At 44.8% G+C, this 12,625-nt stretch overlaps 1 protein-coding gene across 1 annotated transcript in view; it reads right to left on the reverse strand.

The window, feature by feature from the left end:
- AK1 (adenylate kinase 1) overlaps positions 1-12,625 on the reverse strand; it is a 162,661-nt gene that overhangs the window by 123,307 nt on the left and 26,729 nt on the right. The window contains exons 5-8 of the mRNA XM_063936644.1: positions 9,378-9,491; positions 8,905-9,096; positions 6,340-6,430; positions 4,591-4,667 (exon numbers count right to left, since the gene is read on the reverse strand). Coding sequence (XP_063792714.1) covers positions 4,591-4,667; positions 6,340-6,430; positions 8,905-9,096; positions 9,378-9,491 — 474 coding nt within the window. The remainder of the gene's footprint in view (positions 1-4,590; positions 4,668-6,339; positions 6,431-8,904; positions 9,097-9,377; positions 9,492-12,625) is intronic.

Below are 12,625 nucleotides of genomic sequence, written 5' to 3' on the forward strand. Positions count from 1 at the left end.
TGCCTCACACCTCTAAAACAATGGGCCTCTGGGCAGCCGCTACCCCCGTCTGAACCCCAATCGTGTTATGCACAAATCGCACCCCTGCTGGGACATTTACCACGAATCTTGTATACTGTCAGTCTGTCGAGATTCGGGAGTGTGACGGCAGTGTACCTCTGCAGTTACGCTCGGCTCCTCTCGCTCTCTGTGCCATGCGGGTGCAGGCAGTTACAGCACTGTGGCGAGCAGAGCGGCGTGCGCTGTGGAGGTGGAGCTGGCACCCGGCAGTTGTCACGCTCCAATCAATGTGCTGACAGTCTGCTAGGGCCAGGAGGTAAAATGCTTTCCTTTAAGCAACTCTGTCGGCGACCCAGGCCCCCTGGGACCCGCTGGGCCCTAAGCTACTTCTTTGGTTGAATAGCAGTGAATCCGCTACTGTTCAGCCGAACCTTTTTCTTTTTTCTGTATTACACAGTTACATTCTTTATGCTATAATATAAATAATTGTTCCTAAGGCAGCAGATTATAGATAAATCAAATAGCTAAACAAATTATTATTCTGGCTACAAAAGTATATATCACCACACACTATAACTGTTGTGGAATCTCAACATCATGAAACTGTATGCAACACCAACCCCCCCCCCCCCCCCCTCCCCCCCTTCATTCACAGTAAAACTCCTTGGCAAGATCAGCTCCTCACCTTCTGCTCTTGTATCCTGGAATGGCAGCACACATAAGTTCCTCCTCTCTTCTCTGCTTCTCTCTCTGCGCGTGACGTAACAGGTCACATGCAGCAGAAGCAGGCAGCAGATCACATTACATGTGCAGGGTGAGAGGAGAGAGGAGACTGTGGGCCTAATTCAGACCCGATCGCTGCAACATCAGCGATCGCAGCCTGAAGCCCTTTGAACAGTGTGCTCGTGCACCCAGTGAGATGCTAAAGCCATCTCACTGGTGCGATTGCCCGCAAGGCGGGAGGGGTTGTGCCAACGGCGTTAGAATGCCATTGGGAGGGGGGGGGTGCGGTCCGGACAACACAGGCGTGTCCGGACTGTTGCTGGGGCAGGCCACATCGGCTGCGGGGCAGGGAGCTACTTGGCGGGTTCGACAGCATCGCCGCCGTGCGATGCTTTCGCACTTGTGCAGGGGGGTGGGTTTTCGGCCTGGCATGCAAGGCGAACTAACTCTGTGCTGGGCGTCCCCCCGCATGTCAGAGAATCTGATCGGAGATACAGTATACTAAATTTAGCACATCTACAATCAGGTCTGAATTTCCCCCTGTGAGACCGAGCGGCACGTGCAGACTGGAGCTGTCCAATAAATCAAGTGCTGAACTGACAGTCTGCCGGGTGGCAGGGACATTCAACAAGGAAAGCCTGATTTATACAGTGGCACCATGTCGGCAGGCCCCCGCCAGGCCCAAAGTGACCACTTTGGTCGCATAACAGTAAATCCGCTACTGCTCTTGACCACTGATCTCTGGTTAATTGCTAAAATATTTGCTATCATCACTCCATCTTTGATCCACCCAGATAACATCAGATTCATCCCCAGGCTGCAAGCATTGGATATTATTCATAAAACTAATTCACATCAAAAAGTTCTACAGAATAACAAAACCCAAAACTTCAATGGGGGTGTCCTTGGCTGTTGAGAAAGCCTTTAAAAGAGCATCATGGCCATTCACAAACAGGGTTCTGGCCCGCATAGGTCTTGGGTAGTAGCTATTTGCTCAAAACCCTTGACCATTTGGGAGTGGCAATAAACCTGGTTGCCTCTTATCCCTCCTACATTCACCCTTGTGATTTAACCACTAACATAGGCAGTATGGATGGTGTAATGGTTAGCATTACTGCCTCACAGCACTGAGGTCGGTATCCGGACTCCAGGTCGACAACAAAAAGGTCGACACACCGTAGGTTGACGCCAATTGGTCGACACAGCTTAGGTCGACATGGACAAAAGGTCGACAGGAACAAGGTCGACATGGAAAAGGTCGACACAATTTTTTTCTTTTTTTGGAACCTTTTCATACTTAACGATCCACGTGGACTACGATTGGAATGGTAATCTGTGCCGAGCGAAGCGGAGCGGAGCGAAGGCACCATGCCCGAAGCATGGCGAGCGAACGCGGTGCACTAATTGGGGTTCCCGGTCACTCTACGAAGAAAACGACACCAAAAAAACATAAAGAACTCATGTCGAGCTTTTTCCATGGCGACCTTGTTCATGTCGACCTTTTGTCCATGCCGACCTTTTGTCCATGTCGACCTAAGGTGTGTCGACCAATTGGCGTCGACCTAAGGTGTGTCGACCTTTTTGTTGTCGACCTGGAGTCCCAGACCCCTGAGGTCATGGGTTCAATTCCCACCATGGCCCTAACTGTGTGGAGTTTGTATATTCTCCCCGTACTTGCGTGGGTTTCCTCCGGGTGCTCCGGTTTTCTCCCACAATCCAAAATCCAAAAATATACTGGTAGGTTAATTGGCTCCCAACAAAATTAACCTTAGCATGAATGTGTGTACATGTGATAGGGAATATAGACTGTAAGCTCCACTGGGGCAGGGACTGATGTGAATGGACAATTATTCTCTGTGAAGCGCTGCGGAATATGTGTGCGCTATATAAATAACTGGTAATAAATAAATAAACAAGAGAACACAGAATTATTTAGACACCGCAGGAGTATAAACCGTTGCTATATGCAGGCAACGTGCTGCTCACCCTGCCGCAGCCTCACAATTCCCTCACTAATCTGCCCAAAGAAATCCATACTTACAGCTTTCTAATTATACCAGATAAACCAGATGCTGTATCTTAAGGTGTCTACAAACACAAACGTAGGCTCAAGGGGTCAGCAGAAGGGAATCCTTTACAGTAAGGATGGGTAAACAAAATAGTATCATGAGCTATAATTAGTAGAGGACTTTATGGGGTTATTAATCCTGGTAATTTATCCAATTGTCAATTTTGACAGGTATGTTCCCAATTGTATTTCAATTAAAAAACCTATAACAGTTGTGGTGCACTCGCCTTCAAGTGGTAACGTTCTGTGCACAAAGCAGTAAAGTCACACTAAGCAGCTTATACTGTACGTACAGTAACATGAGATGTGGGGAATTGCACTGTTACCCTGGTAACCAATCAGATTATAACTATCAGTTTTTGAGTGCAGCATTGAAAAGCAATTCTAGATGGGCTATTATGTGCTGCTGTTTATACATAAAGCACATTCATTTTTGTGAATATTATTACAATACAGAGAGCAAACATTTAATTGACATTACCTATTTCTACAAAAGACTGAAGTGAACATAAAGGGGGTCATTCCGAGTTGATCGCTCGTTAGCTAGTTTTAGCAGCCCTGCAAACGCTATGCCGCCACCCACTGGGGAGTGTATTTTAGCTTAGCAATAGTGTGAACGCATGTGCAGCCGAGCTCTACCAAAACAGTTTGTGCAGTTTCAGGGTAGCTCTGAACCTACTCAGCGCTTGCGATCACTTCAGCCTATTCGTGTCCGGATTTGACGTCATACACCCGCCCAGCGAACGCCCAGTCACGCCTGCATTTTTTCAGACAAGCCTGCGTTTTTGCAAACACTCCCTGAAAATGGTCAGTTGACACCCAGTAACGCCCCCTTCCTGTCAATCTTCCTGCGGCCGCCAGTGTGAAGAAAAACTTTGCTAGAACCTGAGCACAACCACAAAGAGCTTTGTACCCGTACGTCGCACGTGCGCATTGCGGGGCATACGCATGCGCAGAAATGCCATTTTTTCACCTGATCGCTGCGCTGTGAAAATCGTCAGCGAGTGATCAACTCGGAATGACCCCCATAGTTGTAAATTATTTAGCGAAGGTTTACCTAAATATGTTTCATATGCCCCTTAATTATTTAGTCTCAGGCAAATTACTAAAATAAATGTACATAATTTTTGCAATAATGTTATTTACATTATGGGGCAGGTTCAATTAGCCGCAAGCTGCTGAAGACATTGCACATGTTTGTACCTCCATAGGGTGCGAGCTGAATCTTGGTTCTGGAGTTAACGTGTTGAAGTCAGCAAGATCCGTTCCAGAGACTTCTGTGACTAATTGAATCTATCACTATGGGCAGATGTAACATGTGCAGAGAGTGATTTAGGTGGGGTGTGTTCAAACTGAAATCTAAATTGCAGTGTAAAAATAAAGCAGCCAGTATTTACCCTGCACAGAAACAATATAACCCACCCAAATCTAACTCTCTCTGCACATGTTACATCTGCCCCACCTGCAGTGCAACCTGGTTTTGCCCAATTGCTTGCTTTTTTGGTTTGCAAAGAACTCTGAATAATGCTCCATATCTTAATACATCATGTGATGAATTTTATTATATGGTATAGGACTATAACAAAATGCAATATTCCCTACAATAATATATTCCTATATAAATGAGACATTACTAACAAAACGAATGCAAGTTATATTATTATGAACTTGGTGTTGTTAGTGTAACTATATTCTGTTATCCCCCTTGTATAAGCCATATATATTGTGTAGCCAACTATAGTGTACATACTTACTTGTATCAAGACAGTACAGTAAGTACCCTCTGATAAATGAGTTACCTGATCTTTGTACTCCACGTCCTTGGTCTGTGTGGGGTCTTCAGAACAAGAGGCACGGAAGCTCTGCGGGCAGAATCCTGTAGCAGAGAGCGAGAGTCACAGAGAGAAGGAGGGATGTGGGAAACAAGAGATGAGGAACTAAGGTTGTGTACACTATCTTGGCTTTTATGAAACAGTAAGTGCAAACTAAGATAAGGGTAAAGAGATGGATGTAATCTTTTTAGACTTTGCAAAAGCTTTCGACACTGTACCACACATGAGACTTATCTACAAGCTACAAGAAATAGGGCTAGGGAGCACAATATGCACTTGGGTCAGTAATTGGTTAGATAATAGGGAGCAGCGCGTTGTGGTTAATGGATCTTTTTCAACTTGGACTGAAGTGCTAAGTGGTGTGCCACAAGGTTCAGTATTAGGACCGCTATTGTTCAATATTTTCATTAACGACCTAACAGAAGGTCTAGAGAGCATGGTGTCAATTTTTGCAGCTGATACCAAATTGTGTAATGTTATAAATGCGGAGGGGGATGCTGAGTCGCTTCAGAACAACTTAGTTAAATTAGACGCATGGGCAGCGAAATGGAGAATGCGCTTCAATACAGACAAGTGTAAGGTAATGCACTGTGGTAACAAGAACAAAATAACACCTACATACTAAATGGGGTAAAATTAGGGGATTCTGTACTGGAAAAAGACTTAGGTGTCCTCATAGATAGCAAACTAAGCAGTAGTACCCAAAGTAGGACTGCAGCAAAGAAGGCTAATAAGATATTAACATGCATAAAACGGGGAATTGATGCTAGGGACGAGAGTGTTATACTCCCGTTGTATAAATCAATAGTGAGGCCACACCTTGTATACTGTGTACAATTCTGGGCACCATACTACAAAAAGGATATCCTGGAGCTAGAAAAGGTTCAGAGGCGGGCGACCAAACTAATTAAGGGCATGGAGACGCTGGAAAACGAGGAAAGGCTTGCAAGGCTAGGCATGTTTACATTGGAAAAGAGGAGACTAAGAGGGGACATGATCAACATCTACAATTATATAAGGGGACAATACACAGATCTTGCGCAGGACCTGTTTTTGGTTAGATTAACAGAGAACTCGTGGACACTCGCTCAGGTTAGACGAGATTCCGCACAATACGGAGTAAAGGCTTTTTCACGGTAAGGACGATACGTGTTTGGAATTCCCTGCCTGAGGGAGTTGTAATGGCGGACTCAGTCAACACCTTTAAGAATGGATTAGATAAATTCCTAATGGATAAGGATATCCAGGGTTATGGTGCATTGTCATGCACTATAGTTATTATAAAAAAGAGGGATAAAACGTAACGGCAGTCATCAGCATCAGTCAAAATTTTATACCAAATAATCCTGCATAGGAGACCACAAATGGTTTGAACTCGATGGACAAATTTTCTTTTTTCAACCTTAGATACTATGTTACTATGTTACACATGGTGCGATTCGCCGTACAGCCTGACACTGACTATTCGACGTGGCCGGAGCCCGGCCCCGCCGATATAGTCAATGTTGGGCAGCCTGCACAGTCCATTTTTCCTTGCGATGCCAATCCCGCAGGACCGCGCATCGGCATCGCAAGGACTATACACACTGTGCGATATGCACAATATTTACTTACGATTTTGACTATATAGTCAAAATCAAATGAAATATTGCACCATGTGTACACAGCCTAAGAACAAGGCAGGGGGTGGGGTGGGGGGGTCTGCAGGTTACTCACCTTCCACTCCTAAACCGTCTGGAAAGAGAAGACCTTGTACCGCGCAGCAAATGTCCTCAAAGATGCAATTCTCCTCTCTGTCTGCATCGAACTGTGGGATGCGATGGACACAGTGTTACCAGAATGTATACCGATTATTACAGCCACAAGGTACAATGGGCCTATTTCATGTTTGTAGGCAAATGTAATTGCAATTCTCTAGGCTACAGAACTGCTAATGTTAGCAAGGGAAGCTGCCTCCCAGAAACGAAACGCTCAGGCGTCCACTGGACTCATTGCAAATGAAGAACATCAGGTTGGCCTATGGCTACGCAGACTGGGCACAGCAGTAGCAACACAGACGCCATGTTTTTGCAAATATAAGCTTGCAGCCTACAGCAGATACACGCCCCGAAAATGACAATGACGCGACTGGGTTTTTCCAACCACTCCCCGTTAACACCGCCAAGCGGCTACTTCCCGTCAGTCACTTCTCCATGAAATCCTTATTGCAAACGAGATCACAGCGGCACCTTAATGAATGCACATGCGCATGTCGATAATCGCTCCGCTGCGTGAACACCGGTCATTGCGTACAAACATGAATTAGACCCACAGTATGTAAATGGCAACTACACATAAGTGAAACTTTCTCACTAAGAGAATGGACTCTGAATGGCATAAAAGCTACCGGATTCGAGGTCTGTATTGTATACTAGGCACCAGAGAATGGGCTCTGTATTGTACAGCTGACGCTCCTTTATTACATCTTTATTGTATACGGAAACCTAGTGGTTGGACTTTGCATTGTACACTAATCACCAGAATATGGACTCTGGGGGAGATTCATTAACATACATGCTCCGGCCGTTGTCTGAATAGATCCGGTTCACCTCCAGATCGCGGTGAAGTGGGATTTAGATAACGACGGCATGTATGAAACCCTGAACTGCTGAAGACATAGAGTGTTCCCTCTATCGGCTTGTGACTGGCGTATGCGCAGAGGCTCCGCAACCGACGGACATCTTTACCCATTGGCACCCACGGCTTTTGAAGGAAGAAAAAAAAACTTTATTGTTCTTGTTCTAATTTTCTTTTTTATACACAGTCCCCGTTCATATATTGCCTGGCACATCGGCGCTCATTTGTCGGTGAACACTGCTTTCTTACATGGGGGAAAAATGGTATTAGTGCACATAACTGCGCTGATACCGCTTCTCCCCCATAACACCACTTAATAAATCTACCCCTCTGTATTTTACACTAGCCACACAGAATCAGCTCTGTGTCTCATAGGGTCTATTGTGTGGAATGAGGCACTGTGCTTGTATAGTGTGTAACCACGTAACCACTATGTTAGGGGCTTATTCAGAGTTGCACCTCATCAGTGTCTTGCCATAGTGGCATCTGTGACCTTATGCTAATGCTAGTCAAAGCCCTTTCCCTACTGTTCATGTGTGCGTCTGAGTGTGATAGGACTGATACGTTCACTGTCAGCGTCTTTGGGTGCAACAATCCCACCTGATGCATCTTTAGATGCTACCATCGTACCAGCCCCATATTAGGTATAGAGTCTCCATGAGAGTTTGGTCTCCAGTGCAAGCGATAATGCGGCAGAATTATCAATGAGTGATAGTCTTGTTATCACTCGTTACATATAATAAATGGTGCTCCAGCCAATCATATCCTGTCATGTGTTTGAAAAATTTTTAAAGTTAGGAGCTGATTGGCTGTAGCACCATTTATCATTCATAATGTGTGATAACAAGAATATCACTTGTTACATCTGCCCCTATGTGTCTGAGTTCCCATAACATGCTCGTAATATGTTGTTTTCCGATTCGTCTCTATAGCCACCTCTCAGGAGAGCCCACTACATTTCCAATAGGTATGCAGTTAATTTGCCGGCAGTCAGAATCCCCAATCAGGATACCAACGTCGGAATCCCGACCGCTTACAATACCGACAGCTGGAAAAACGGCGAACAGGGACTATTCCCACTCGTAAGTGTCCTCGACACCCATAGAGTGGGAATAGAACTTGTGGCGAGCCCGCAGCGTGGCGAGCACTGTAAGCCCACACGGGGACTCTTTGCGCTCGCCCCGCTGCTGGCATACTGACGGCGGGGATGCCATTGTCGGTGTACTGCCAGCCGGCATCCCGACCATCGGCAAATTATACTGAACCCTTCCAATACACTTCTGTGTGTCTCAATCACAACTGTGACTCTGCGCGTACACAATGTGGGACGCATGTGCTGTGCGACTTTGTAGTTACTTAGACACATGCGCAGTTCAAAAACTGACTATTTGATATCAGCATTGTGTCTGCCTCAGAATCAGGCCATTAGTATGGGGTAACTATGTTCATGCACTATATGGGGATCTTTACCAGGATTCAATATGTGTTTATGGTGTCTACTGGACCACAGTGATATTAGTCAAACGGATCCTTCCATTAAGTTAATTAAGAAACACTTGACATATACGAAGATGCTCTAATTATATAATCATTTAGACTCCAAGTCAGTGCCAACTTCTGTTAAACATTTTTAGTACATCACTCCCTCCCAATAGCAGCACTCACCCTGGCTATGAGCCCCTTGTCCTGGTAATACTTGACAATCAGAGGAAGGTTCTTTTTAAAGGTCTCCAGTCTTCTGTCAATGGCGTGAGCATTGTCGTCAGGCCGACCCTGTTGGGCAGAGCGTCTCTCCAAACGCTGACGTAGACGTTGGCTTGAACATGACAAGAAGATCACCAGATCCGGGGTACCAATCTGCAGGGACACAGGCACATTGCTAACCTGCTGCTTATACATTTCTGTTATTTAGCAGCAAACAGCCTAAAATAAAAGGAGGGTTCCAAAGATGCCTTTAAATTTAGACTTGCCCTAATATCCCTGTAATCCGGGACACCTGTGATTTACACAGCTTCTGTGGCAGATTAAAACCAGGTGAAACACCGTCTTGAATTTAGCCAGCCACAGAACCTGTGTAAATCATAGGTGTCCATGATTAAAGGGATGTTATGGCAAGCCTACCTTTGATGCACTCTTACCTGTTCTTCAAATGTGAATGCTTGTCCGATGTCCCTTGGGAATCCATCAACCACAAAGCCACGAGCATCCTGATGGTTGATAAACTGCTGCTTTAATTCCTCAATCGTTGTTTCCTGGAAGAAAAAAAAAGTGACGACAACAAAATCTGATCAGGTGTCATTCGTTGAGCACGCATGGATACTCATACCTCCCAACATGACACTCTCCAGGATGGACACAAGGCTCTGCTTCTGGACTTTTCTCTTAATTTATGATTGCCAGCACCTGTGTTGAGCAGGTTAATGAATAAGAAAGGTGTTTCAGCACAGGTGATGGCAATCATAAATTAAGAGGGAAGTCCAGGAGCAAGCATTCTGTCCCTCCTGGACTGTGTTACATGCCCTACTTCAGAGGATCTCAAATCCGTTACTCCAGTACCCCCAATAGGTCATGTTTTGTGGAGTTAATCTATTTTGCTTGATCAGTATTTATCCCACCTGTTTCCACAGACAGAAATCCAAAATACATGAGGGGTGGAGTTGAGAACCACTGCCTACTGCAGGCCTGGCCAACCTGTGGCTCTCCAGCTGTTGTAAAACTACAAGTCCCATCATGCCTTTCCACAGTTTTGCTATTAGGGAATGCTAAAACTATGGCAAGGCATGCTGGGATGTGTTGGGATGTGTAGTTTCACAACATCTGGAGAGCCACAGGTTGGCCAGGCCTGGCCTACTGCAATATTTGAAATATATTGTTTTATGGGGTTTTTTTTATTCTGTGGCATTCTCTGAACTAAATCCATTTGTGTCCAGACCACAGCTTTGTGCGCTTTCCCAGGGAAACAAAAAACAAAAAATAAGTCATTCTGCCTGCACACGTGAAGATAAAGAGCACAAAAGCAATGTGTTTAGTAAAGGTTGCAGAAGGTCATGCACAAGCAATAAAATAAAGCAGAGGTTCCCGGATGCGGTCCTCAAGACACCCTAGTGGTCCAGGTTTTAAGTATATTCATGCTTGGCCACTAGTGACTTGGGGGGTCATTCAGATCTGATCGTAGATGTGCTAAATGTAGCACATCTACGATCGATTACTCCTCGACATGCGGGGGGATGCCCTGCACAGAGCTAGTCTGTCCCGCTCTGTGATGCTTTTGCTTCCCCCGAGTCGCGCAGCTGCCGCAGCCCACCTCTGCAGCGGTCCGGACACGCCTGCTTTTAAACACCGTTGGCACGCCCCCTCCCGCCTCTGCCTGTCAATCAGGCAGAGGCATTCGCAGCCCTGAGATGCTTTTGCATCTCACTGGGCTTCATGGGGTGCACACACGCAGTGCACCCACCCAAAGGGCTTCAGACTGCGATCACCCAGTCTGAATTACCCCCTTAATAAGTACCTCGGTCAGTTTGATTTAACCATCTGTGCTGAGTCATGGATATACTTAAAACCTGGACTGTTAGGCTGCCTTGAGGAACGTATTTGGGAACATCTGAAATGAAGTCAACTGAAGTTACAAAGCCCTTATTGTAATTAGGATCCAACTTAAATGTAACTGCTACATTAAATTGTCTAATAAAATGTTTTGTAATTAGTAAAAAGAAAACAATATGCAAAATGGCTTAAACTGCTTCTATAATAACAAAGTTCTACAGCTCACTCTTTGCTGGATCTATTCTACTTATAAATAAATCAGGGAAGTGAGATAGGTCAAAAAGCTGCCATGTCAGCAATCTGGGCAATCAGAAGAAGTGGAATCACTATACACTTATCATCATGTATTGAATATAATGTAGATACTGTAATATTGATCATTTTCCTATAAGACCAGTTGGGGGCAGGGCCAGGTAAATTGTGTTATTAGGCCCTGCACCCTCAAGACATAATGCCACAATTCGTGGGTGTATGTGAGGGGAGGAGGGAGCCAAAATTATGCCAGCAAATCACACCATTACGCCACAAGGGGCGGGGCTCCATTTGTGGTTAGTTGGGGTGTCTAGGTACTCCGAAAACCCCCCTTACATGCGCCACTGAAGGTAGTTTTACCATTTTATTAACATATTAGAGTGAAAATTGTTTAATTTTATTAATAGATGAATATTATATATTAATTAGAGGGAATTTTTAATTGTTTAAAAATGTTTTTAATGATGAAAATAGCCTTTATTATTTTATGATGTGGACACCATTTATATAACCAGAAAATAATAAATGCTTCCCACTAATACACTAATAAGAGAATTATCAATGTTACAGCATCTGCTGTCTTTCTTAATGCATAATGAATGCCTTCATTATAAGTGCATTGTGATTCCCCTCCTGATTGGCTAGGGAGATGCAGCGGTTTAATGGTGGTTTTACTGTGGTTTTCCAGGTGGTTTGGTCAAAATCCCACAGACGACAGATTACAAAAACTGCTGACTAGTAAATTCAGCGGCTTGGTGCTTTCATTTGCCAGTGATGTGCAGGGGTTTCAACACCCCAGCAAAACCGCTGCTTAGTAAATGTACCCCTTAGATTTAATACGATCGCATTATTTCTCTCCAAACTGAATATGCAAATGTATTTGGTCAGAAATACCTGTAGGGGGAGTTATTTGCAACATGCAAAACTACTAAGGCGCAGCACTAAATACACTGGTGGCACAGTGCACCCTTATCTGCACAGGTACACTTAGATGTTACCAAAGAAGGAAGTCTGCAGCATGTGTAGAGTAACAACAGGTTACTATGACATCTGCTAAATTATGAAATGTACCAAGCTACGATTTCTGTAGCTTGGCACCAAATAGCTAAAGCCATCTTTAGATGGCCTTAGCCATTGTAGTCTATGAGCTACTATACTGCAAATATTTTGGGAGAGGCATAGGAAGGACCCCACTTGTTTAAATGCTGCTTGCATATGTGCAGTCCGATGACTAAGGTAGGAGCAAAAATAGGATTTTGGTACCTACCGGTAAATCCTTTTCTCGTAGTCCGTAGAGGATGCTGGGGTCCACATTAGTACCATGGGGTATAGACGGGTATACCAGGAGCCATTGGCACTTTAAGAGTTTGAGAGTGTGGACTGGCTCCTCCCTCTATGCCCCTCCTACCAGACTCAGTCTAGAAGCTGTGCCCGAGGAGACGACATACTTCGAGAGAAGGATTATACACAGATAATGGTGAGATTCATACCAGCTCACACATACAAGGCACGTCAAGACAACTAGCTTGAACTACTCAGCAAAGGCTGAAACATTACTTACCAAGTAACAATGCAGTACTCAACTAAAATG

This window comes from Pseudophryne corroboree, chromosome 8 (genome assembly GCF_028390025.1).
Source record: "Pseudophryne corroboree isolate aPseCor3 chromosome 8, aPseCor3.hap2, whole genome shotgun sequence".
Classification (NCBI taxonomy): domain Eukaryota; kingdom Metazoa; phylum Chordata; class Amphibia; order Anura; family Myobatrachidae; genus Pseudophryne; species Pseudophryne corroboree.